Here is a 10,490-nt window from a genome sequence, read left to right as displayed (position 1 = left end):
TTTTTTTTTTTTCAATCCATATGTAGAAAGAAAAACACAGAATTGGATGGCACCATGCAGTGGTTTTGTAGCCTGCTGTTTCATGTCAGGACATCGCTTTTTCTTTTTTTGAGATGGGGTTTTGCCAAGTCTCCCAGGTTGGTCTCGAACTCCTGGACTTAAGCGATCCACCCGCTTTGTCCTCCCAAAGGTGCTAGGACTACAGGTGTGAGCCACCGTGCCCAGCCAATGTCAGGACATCTTTCTATGTCCAAAGCAGGCCACTCTCCCTAGCTTCCCTGAGCGATAGCCCATGCTGGTGACTGGCTGGAATTCCACCTGCAGATGCGCCGTGAGGCTTAGCCAACACGGGTACTGTTAATCATGGTGACCTTCTAGAACCTTCCATTAAATTTTTTTTTTTTTTTTTTTGAGTCGGAGTTTCGCTCTTGTTACCCAGGCTGGAGTGCAATGGCGCGATCTCGGCTCACCGCAACCTCCGCCTCCTGGGTTCAGGCAATTCTCCTGCCTCAGCCTCCTGAGTAGCTGGGATTACAGGCACGCACCACCATGCCCAGCTAATTTTTTGTATTTTTAGTAGAGACGGGGTTTCACCATGTTGACCAGGATGGTCTCGATCTCTTGACCTCGTGATCCACCCGCCTCGGCCTCCCAAAGTGCTGGGATTACAGGCGTGAGCCACCGCGTCCGGCCCTTCCATTAAATATTTATTGAAGATCTATGGGTTGGGTGTGGTGGCACACACCTGTAATCCCAGCACTTTAGGAGGCCGAGGCAGGAGGATCACCTGAAGTCAGGAGTTCAACCAGCCTGGCCAACGTGGTGAAACCCTGTCTCTACTAAAAATACAAAATAAAATAAAATAAATTAGCTGGGCGTGATGGCGGATGCCTGTGATCTCAGCTACTCGGGAGGCTGAGATGGGAGAATTGCTTGAACTTGGGAGGAGGAATTGCCCCACTGCATCCCAGCCTGGCCAACAGAGGCCGGGCATGGTGGCTCACCTCTGTAATCCTAACAAAAAGACCTCTGCAGTTCGGGGGCCTGTGTGAGGCTCAGGCCCTGCCTCTACAGAGCTGTCTGGGTGACCGACCATCTCCCCTCCCCTGCCCTGCCCACCCACCTCCACCTGCCCCGCCCCAGGGACCCCAGCATCCAGCCTCAGCTTCCACACAAATCACCCTCAAGTGGATATGTATGACAAATTTAATTCCCTGTTCTCTGTCTCACAAAGGTTTCTCACATTTTTGTACAAAAACCCAGGCTTCCCTTCCCCTCCCCATACCCCAACATGAAAAGTAATTGTCTAAATAAATAATATAATATTCCTGCCCAGGCCTAGAAGGGGAGGAGCCAGGATAGAAGTTTGTGGACAGACTTCTTGGAGACCCAAGAATCTGGAACCCCAGTTCCCTCCTCCTTGGGGACCCAGGAGTCCACCTGCCTCCCATCCTTCCCGAAATAAATAAGTATAAATAAGGCACAGATGCCCCCCTGATCTCACGGAAGGACTGTCTCTAACTAGGGGGAGATAATGGTGGGGGATTACCTGGCTGTTAGGCCCCCAGTACTGAAATAAATAAATAAATAAGATCTGGCTTTGGAAGGACGGTGGTGGCTCTGGGCCCCGGGTCACAGCCGGGTCTTCAGCAGCAGCAGCCCCCGCACAGCCCAGTCAAGTGTCAGGTGCAGTCCCCCCAAGATGGCATGGGCGGCCCTGATGCCCCCCCAGGCTGAGGAAGGGGGTGCCAGTGGGGGTGCCGGCGGATCTGGGGGTGGCTGAGGCAGGGCCAAGCGGGACATCTGTGGGGAGAAGAGAGAAGGTGAGCGACAGGGAGAGGGTGCAGTGGGGGTGCAAGGCAGGGGCTATTTGGAGCTTCCACTGAATCAGGGTGGGGGAAGTCCAGGCTGCACGTTCCCAGGGGGCCTGTGGTGCATGGGTTGAAGTGGTTAGGCTGAGAGCTCTTCAGGGTGTGCGGTTCAGAAAACTGAGGCTGGGGTCCCGATGGGCTTTGAGAGCTAAGTGTGGGGGTTGGGGTGAGTCTGTAGAGTCAGGGCAGGCGTCTTGGCTCTGGGTGAGGGATAGGGCCAGGCTGTTCGCGTTGCCAGAGCTGGAATCTTAGCGCTGGATTTTTATCGTTGGTGTTGTTTTTTAAAAAATTTAAGAGACAGGGTCAGGCCGGGCGCGGTGGCTCAAGCCTGTAATCCCAGCACTTTGGGAGGCCGAGGCGGGTGGATCACGAGGTCAAGAGATCGAGACCATCCTGGTCAACATGGTGAAACCCCGTCTCTACTAAAAATACAAAAAATTAGCTGGGCATGGTGGTGCGTGCCTGTAGTCCCAGCTACTCAGGAGGCTGAGGCAGGAAAATTGCTTGAACCCAGGAGGCGGAGGTTGCGGTGAGCCGAGATCGCGCCATTGCACTCCAGCCTGGGTAACAAGAGCGAAACTCCGTCTCCAAAAAAAAAAAAAAAAGAGAGACAGGGTCTTGCTATGTTGCCCCAGCTGTCTCAAACTCATGGCCTCAAGAGCTCCTTCTGCCTTGGCCTCCCACACCTTGGGATTAAGGAGTGAGCCACTGCACCTGGCCAGAACTCAGGTTTTACAGAGTGTCTGGGGTTTGGGGGCTCAAGTCTAGGGTGGGGGGGCTCTGGGTTCAAGTTCAGGAAGTCATGGGTGAGGGCTGGAGTCTCAGAGCCAGAAGGTGGAATTTGAGATCCAAGGTCTTTGGAGTTGGGAGCCAGGGTTTGAAGTCCTCTGGTCTCAGGGCCTTGCACCTGGCTTTGGAAGTGAGGGTCTTGGGGTCGTACAGGTGCAGCTCAGGATCTGAGGCCTCAGCGTTTTGGATCTTGGGAGTGAGACATAGGGCCTCAGGGCTCGGGTCTATGTCCTTGAGGTCCTGGGTTGTAGAGCCAGGCTCCCAAGGCTGGCTTTGGGTCAGGGTCTTGTGTCTTAGGGTCTGCATCTGGGGTCTTTAAGGTGTCAGGATCGCAGGGCTGGAGCCTGGGTCTCAGGGTCTGGAGGCCCATGATTTTCTTTTTTGTTGTTAGTAGTTTTTTGGTTTCTTTTGAGACGGAGTTTCACTCTTGTTGCCCAGGCTGAAGTGCAATGGCATGATCTCAGCTCACTGCAACTTCCACCTCCCAGGTTCAAGCGATTCTCCTGCCTCAGCCTCTGGAGTAGCTGGGAATACAGGTGCCCACCATCACGCCCAGCTAATTTTGTATTTTTAGTAGAGACGGGGTTTTGACATGTTGGTCTGGCTGGTCTTGAACTCTTGACCTCAGTCGAAGCACCCACCTTGGTCTCCCAAAGTGCTGGGATTACAGGCGTGAGCCACAGTGCCTGGCCAGGTCCATGGTTTTCAATGTCATGGGGCCAGGGTCTTCAAGTCTTGAGGTGAGGATTTGAATTCTCAACTCTTTGGGCTTTAGGGTGGGGTATTGGGTCTTAGGGACTGGGATTTTGGGACTTTGAGATCATGGACGATGGAGTCTCAGGGACTTAGGGTGAGGATTTGGAGTGTCTGGGCAGGATTTGGGGGTCTAGGGCCTCAAGGTCTCAAGGGCACAGGGTCTGGGGATGCAGGGTCAGGATCTCAGAGCTGGGGTGCTGCATTTAGGTCTGGGGTCTCAGGCTTCAAGGACTCAGGCCACAGGTTCTTGGCACCAGGGGTTGGGGTCTGGGGTGTCAGGTGTTGGAGCCAGGACATACCAGGAGCTGCAGCCGGCGCAGCAGCCGGTCCAGCCGGGCCTGCAGGGTGCCCAGCTCTGGCTCCAGGGTCTTCAGAGAGGAACCACCTGCCCGGCGCAGCCACTGCACATGCCGCAGGTAGGACAGCAGGTCTGCCCGCAGCCGTGTCAGCACGCCCGGGAGCTGGGGACAGATAACACTGGCTGTGACCGTGACTGCCGTGGCCCCATCCTCCTGCCTCCTTCATTGCCTTGGCCCCACCCACTCCCGCCCTTACCTGCAGAGCTCCCAGCGCCCCCGCGCTCATGGCCAGGGTGGGCAGGGAATCCAGGTTGTGGTCCCCGTCAGCTGGGAATTTGTCCTTCTGGTGGGGAAAAAAAGCTGTGAGGGGCCCCTGCCCAGCCTCCGGGCTCCCTCCACCCCCAACACCAGGCCCCACACTCGTCCCCTCCCTGACTCTGCCACCGGAGAGCCCAGAAACCCTCCAGGTGGCCCGCCCGCAGACCGCTCTCAGTTCCCCTCTGCCTCTCACTCCCCTGCCGGCCCCAGCCCAGCCTCTCCTACCAGCTGTGCAGCCAGCTGCCGCGTGTCCGCCAGGAGGGAGCGGGTCAGGAGCACGGTGCTGTCCAGTTCGGCCCGAGGGTCTGGGGAAGCTCGAGGGGGGCCAGGTGGTGGCCCAGGGGCAACAGCTGTTTCTGGCCACAGGCTGAGCACGACCAGGACCAGGTGGCAAACCCCTGGGGGCAGGATGAGGCAGAGAGCTCAGGTTGGACTCCGGGTCCGAGGGAGGAGAGGCTGGGGGTCTGGACTCCTGGGTCCGAGGGAGGAGGGGCTGGGGGCCTGGACTCCTGGGTCCGAGGGAGGAGGGGCTGGGGGCCTGGACTCCTGGGTCCGAGGGAGGAGGGGCTGGGGCCTGGACTCCTGGGTCCGAGGGAAGAGGGGCTGGGGTCTGGACTCCTGGGTCCGAGGGAGGAGGGGCTGGGGCCTGGACTCCTGGCCTTATGGAGGAGGGAGGTCTTAAGCCCCAGGGTGGAACGCCCGCGGGCATTTCGCAGGGCCGGGCGGGCTTCCCTCTCCCTCCCTGGCTCTGGCTGCCCCGCCCGTCGGAGCAGACGCGGCCCGGGGCGGGTAGACGGGCCGGGCGTCTCCCGTCCGCCCCCGGACGCCGGAATCTGGGCCCCGGGGCGGGGCACGGGGGGGAGGCACAGGCCAGAACCTGCCCCCTCCCGGGGCCGCGGGAGCCGGAGCTGGCTGGGAGCAGGGGAAGGAGCCAGAGGCCACGACGGAACCCCGGAGACACGGAGCCCTCCCGCCGGAGACCCTTAGCCGCGCTCCCGGGAGCCCCGCGGGGTGGGCCGCGGAAGGCCAGGCCGCAGCGCACCTGGGCGGAGAGGGGCAGAGCCACGGCCCCGGCCCGGCCGCCGGCGGGAGCGGGAGACCCGGCTGGAGCGGGAGACCCGGCGGCGCGGGGGGCGCGGGGGTCCAGGGCGTCGGGGGCTCGCTCCCAGCGGCCCACCCCGGCCGCCCCGCCCATCCGGCCTCCCGCCAGCCAATCAGCGCCCCCCGGCCGCCGCGCCGCGCACACCCCCGGCCCGCCCCCGGCCCCGCCAGCCGTCGGTCTGTCCGCGCGTCGGTCGGCCGCCTCTGCCGGGCTCTCCCCGCTTTCCGCCCGCGCCCAGTCTCTCTCCTCCCCCGGCCGGGGTCGCCGCTCCCAGGCTTGCTCTGCTCTCCGCGGACCCTGCCTCAGTTTCCCCCTGTAGCCTCTCTGCCGGGACCCCGGGGAGTCCGCGTCTCCCGGTCCCCGCGGGCCCCCTGGGGCCTGGGCCGATGGGGACCACCCCCTCCTGGCACGGGTCCCTCGTCCCTGCCCGGTCTCCGCGTCTCGCTCCCTCGCGGGGCCCTGTCTGGCCTTCCCTCCCGCGGCGCGTCTGATTGGCTGCCTCCATCCGCGCCTGTCTGTGTCTCTCCGTGCCCATCTCCTCTCGGCCTCCTGTCTCCCGATCTGCTCTCCTCCCCTTCTCTGACTCCCCGCTGCCTCTCCCCGGGTCCCTCTCCGTGCGACCTCCGCCGTGGGTCCCTCCCTCCCTGTCTCCCTGTCCCCTCCACCCACCCCATGAACCAACTTACAGTTCATGTCCCCACAGGGCCAGGGGTTCCCCAGGTCAGGGGCCAGGGAGCCGGGGGCCTTTAACCCTTCCCTGTCCGCTGCCGGGGAAGCCCCGGGGGTCAGCTGGGCCTCGGCCTGGGGAGGGGAGGCATGTGCCCATGAGCAGCAGGGCCGCTGCAGTGAGGGAGTGTGGACGCCTGGGGGGTTATATAGGGGGGGGGGGGGGGGGGGCGGGGGGCAGGCGGCAGGGGAGGGCGGCCTGACACATCCTGACTCACCCTCCCTGCCTGCCTTTTCCATTCAGACGGAGCGGCTGCCTTGCCGGGCTCACACCGCCACGCTCGGAGGAGGGCACGGAAGGAAAAGTTGGAAAAGTTGAAAAGGGAAAGGGGGGGTGGTCGGAGAGGGGCTGGTGAGGTCATTGGCGTCCCCTCCCTCCACCTCCACGGGCCGGAGCAGACACTCAGGCTCAGGCGCTGGGGCCCGACTGTGGGTGGGGGTCCAGCTGGACCAGGTCTGGCAGAGAGGGATGGGGAGGCAGGGGAATGGAAAGGCAGAGTGAGGCCGGACGGGAGAGAGGATAGGGTCCTGGAGAGATGGAGGCAGGAGGAAGAGGAGAGACACACACAGAGTCAGGGAGAGACAGACAGAGACAAGGAGATGGAAATACGCCGCGACGGAGGCAGCCAGAGAGACACACCAGAGAAGCAGACAGGACCACAGGGTCAGCCCTGCAGACACAGGGAGACGTTCTGGGAGTCAGAGATCAGAGCGGGATGAAGACAGTGGGAAGGACTTGGGGGAGACCCAGGGAGACACCGAGGGGAAAGGAACAGAAACACCAAGACTGAGAGAGAGAGGATGCAGCCACCAAAGAAAGGCACCAGGTGAACAGAGACATGGGACAGAGAGGCCCCAGGGACAGAGATGCTGAGATGTTGATGACTCAGCAATGGGGGCAGAGAGTAAAAGCTTTCCTCATTTTGGTTTTTTTGAGACAGAGTCTCACTCTGTTGCCCAGGCTGGGGTGCAGTGGAATGATCTCGGCTCACTACAACCTGCACCTCCTGAGTTCAAGTGATTCTCCTGCCTCAGCCTCCTGAGTAGCTGGGACTACAGGCGCCCACCACCACACCTGGCTAATTTTGTATTTTTAGTAGAGATGGGGTTTTGCCATGTTGCCCAGGCTGGTCTGCAACTCCTGAGCTCAGGTCATCCGCCTGTCTTGGCTTCCCAAAGTGCTGGGATTACAGGTGCGAGCCACCACACCTGCCAGAAAAGCCTTTCTCAGAGGGGCAGGTGGAGACAGGAAGAAGGGAGAGAGAGGGAGACTGGGGACCTAGAGAAAGAGGTGCTGAGACACTCCATACAGGCGAGACCTCGATTCGAGACTCCCGGTCTGTGCCTCAGTTTCCTCATCTGTGAAGGGGGGACAATGAGCACCCCCATCCCCCTAAAGGCCACGATGAGGATAAAGTGAGCTCATTCACGTGAAGCACAAAGTCAGCTAACCATCATTATTCTCCTCGTTCATTTTTATGAACACATCAGGGACACAGAGAAAAAGATGTTGCCTTTGAGAGAACTGGGGTGATGAGGCAGAGGCAGGACCAAGATGGGGTGAGGCGGGATGGCGGGGACACTGAGACCACATACCAGAGCCCTGGACGCCAATGCACAGAGGTGGAGGCGGGAGAGGTGTGCACGGGGAGGGGCCCCACAGGCCGGGGCGGAGGCAGCCATGCCCACCGGGGCACACAGCAGGCCAGCGCCAGGCATGGGGCAGAGGAGAGCTGGGATTCACAACAGAGCAAGTGAGGGGCAGAGACGCCAAACCATGTCCTCAAGAGCCCCCAGACCTAGATGGCAGGGAAGGACAGGACCGGACTGAGAGCTCAGAGGTGGTGGGGGCCTCTGAGTCTCCGTGCAGACCCCCTTATGCCAGCCTCCAAGACGGTACCCGGCTGTTTGGAGGGCTCCCCCTCCCAGTCCAGCACCACTGGAGGGGCAACTGCTCAGGTCCCCAAGGAGGTGAGGTCACAGCCCCCCCACAGTGGGAATGACCTCATCGCTCAGGTAAGAGCTCTTACTCCCCCTCTCTGGCCTGTCACAGCCACCCCTTTCAGGGCCCCCCAGGGCCCTCCCTGGCACCGGCTCCCGCTGGGACCCAGGCCTCTGACCACTGGGTCTCCGCCCCTCAGGGGGCCTGCTTCCGGCTGAGTCAGTGTGGGGGGCCCAAGGCTGCGTCAGTGAGGGGAGAGCTGACGTAGCCCCCCCCCCAGACCGGCAGGGCCAGCCAAGGTGACTCAGGCCACCAGCTTGGGGGATGGACTAGCCCGAGGGGATAGGGGACTGGCCCGAGGCCAGCTGGGGAGCAAGAGCAGGGTTCCAGTAATGCCAGCCCTGTCCCCACAGGGACCACAGCCCAGACCCCTGCCCCTCCTCTCTCAGACCCAGGAGTCCAGACCCCAGCCCCTCCTCCCTCAGACCCAGGAGTCCAGACCCCAGCCCCTCCTCCCTCAGACCCAGGAGTCCAGGCCCCAATTCTAGTTGAAGAAAGGCAGTGGAGAATCTTGTGGCCCTCTACACTTTGAGGAGCATGTGTGGGGAAGGTCATGGGTCTGGGACAAGTCTGGGGTCGCGGCTGCTGCCAGTTTTCTGACTCGCCTTGGTCTGCAGCCCGGGGTTGTGGGCTCAGACTTCATCCCCCCAGTGTGGCAGTGGAGATAGATGGGGCCGGTGCAGAGCAGCGGGGCTAGGAGTTATTGGCAATCCCTGGGTCTGCCCAGGCTAGGGTGGGACATGTTGGGTTACTCTGTGGAAACCAGAGAAGGGGAGAGAGAAAGAGACAGAGCGAGAGACGAAGATCAGAAGGGACCCAGAGGCAGGACTGGGGAATCCCAAAAGAAAATGATAGATGACAGAGACAAACAGCGGGACAACAAAGGCCCCGGGAGGCAGCTGGGGCAGTGGAACCCCGCGCGAGCTAGAGACCAGCTTAGAGGCGCGGAAACGGACTGGGCAGCCAGGACCCAGACCCGGGGTGACCACAGACACTGGGGAGAAGCCGAAGGGACGTGGGGGATGGCCAGTGATTCCTGGCTCCCGTGAGAGCTCCGGGGGGAAGCAGAGCCGGCTGGGTGTGAGGTCAGCAGGTCCCAGGCTGTGTGTGTGTCCGTCTGTCAGTCCCTGGGGGGTCCTGTCTGGCCTCTGGGGGGTGACGGGGCAGGCTGGCCACAGAGGCAGCCCAAACCTGTCATTAGTGGTGAGGGCCGTGACGGCGGGGGCCCCCCCAGTCCCAAGCCGCAGTCCAGGGCCAGGCGGCCCCGCCCCCCCACCCCCTATTTGATCCCTGAGGAATCCCGGGAATTGGGAAGTGGGTCCAGATTATGTTGACACAGGAAACGGTCAGCAGCTGCCCAACCTCAGCTCCACAACCCCTCTGACCCCCACCCCCGGCCCCCTGCAGGGCCCCCTCTAACCTGTGTCATCTCTGACGGAGGCAGCCCGGGCCCACTCAGCACCCACCAGGATGTTTACAGGAGAGATGGGTAAGACAGGGAGTCACCCCACGGAGCTTCCTGAGAAATGGGGTCTGGCTCCTGGACCATCACATTCAGGCCCCCAGCCCCTCCCCGCTCAGACCCAGGAGTCCAGGCCCCCAGCCCCTCCTTCCTTAGACCCAGGAGTCCAGGCCCCCAGCCCCTTCTCCCTCAGACCCAGGAGTCCAGGCCCCCAGCTCCTCCTCCCTTAGACCCAGGATCCAGCCCCAGCCCTTCATCCTTCAGACCCAGAAGTCTGGGATCCCCCATAGCACTCCTCCCTCAGACCAAGGAGTCAGGCCCCCAGCTCCTTCCCCCTCAGACCCAGGAGTCCAGACCCCCAGGCCCTCCTTCCTCAGACCCAGCAGTCCAGACCCCCAGCCCCTCCTCCCTCAGACCCAGGAGTCCAGTCCCAGCCCCTTCTACCTCTAGTGCAGGTGTCTGGGTTTCCAACCCCCTTTTCCCTCAGTCCCAGGAGTTCTAGCTCAGAGACAGTCCCAGGGGAGCAGAGACTCCCTGGTCACTGTGCTGTGAAGCTGAGTGGATGAGTTGGGGTGCACTAGGGATTACGGTCCCAACCCGGCCCCCAAGTCCCGCTTCCTCTTCTTGGAAGCCAAGTGTCCTCCCAGTCACCTCCCAGTCACCTTGGGGGAAATCATGGGGAAGTTTCAGGATCTCCACTTGGTGGACTCCCTGCCTCCACCCTCTAACCTCTGTTCACAGGAGGGAAACTGAGATCCAGGAGGGAAATGGGGGCTCCCTGCCCAGGGGCCACTGTCACAGCCTCCGAGCAGCTCCAGCCCACCAGGCCCTCAAATCTCAGCAGGGGCCCATGTGGCCTGTCCCCTTCCCTGTTTTTTTTTCTTTTTTGGACACAGTCTCTCTTCTTCACCCAGGCTGGAGTGCAGTGGTGTGATCTCAGCTCTCTGCAACCTCTGCCTCCTGAGTTCAAGCGATTCTCCTGCCTTGGCCTCCCGAGTAGCTGGGATTACAGGCAAGTAACCACCATACCAGGCTAAATTTTGTAGTTTTAGTAGAGACAGGGGTTTCACCGTGTTGGCCAGGGTGGTCTTGAACTCCTGACCTCAGGTGATCCGCCTGCCTCGGCCTCCCAAAGTGCTGTGATTACAGGTGTGAGCCACTGTGC

General features: G+C 61.3%; 1 protein-coding gene across 2 annotated transcripts; it reads right to left on the bottom strand.

Annotated features, from left to right (window-relative positions):
- Nucleotides 1-1,188: 1,188 nt before the first annotated feature.
- IL11 (interleukin 11) lies at nt 1,189-6,063 on the bottom strand. 2 transcript variants are annotated; one of them, XM_032263191.1, is made up of 5 exons: nt 5,822-6,063; nt 4,259-4,431; nt 3,972-4,058; nt 3,716-3,877; nt 1,189-1,803 (listed from the first exon to the last, which is right to left on the bottom strand). In XM_032263191.1, the coding sequence occupies exons 1-5, from the start codon at nt 5,826-5,828 to the stop codon at nt 1,633-1,635; spliced, it is 600 nt and encodes a 199-aa protein (XP_032119082.1). In that variant the 5' UTR covers nt 5,829-6,063; the 3' UTR covers nt 1,189-1,632. The 2 variants fall into 2 exon arrangements, with proteins under 2 accessions (XP_032119082.1, XP_032119083.1); XM_032263192.1 differs by lacking the exon at nt 4,259-4,431.
- Between the last annotated feature and the right edge of the window lie 4,427 nt (nt 6,064-10,490).

The sequence above is a fragment of the Sapajus apella genome, unplaced genomic scaffold (assembly GCF_009761245.1).
Source record: "Sapajus apella isolate SASKATOON/1434 unplaced genomic scaffold, GSC_monkey_1.0 scaffold135, whole genome shotgun sequence".
Lineage (NCBI taxonomy): Eukaryota > Metazoa > Chordata > Mammalia > Primates > Cebidae > Sapajus > Sapajus apella.
The sequence above is the reverse complement of the archived record's forward strand: the minus strand, read 5'-3'. Positions and strand labels throughout refer to the sequence as shown.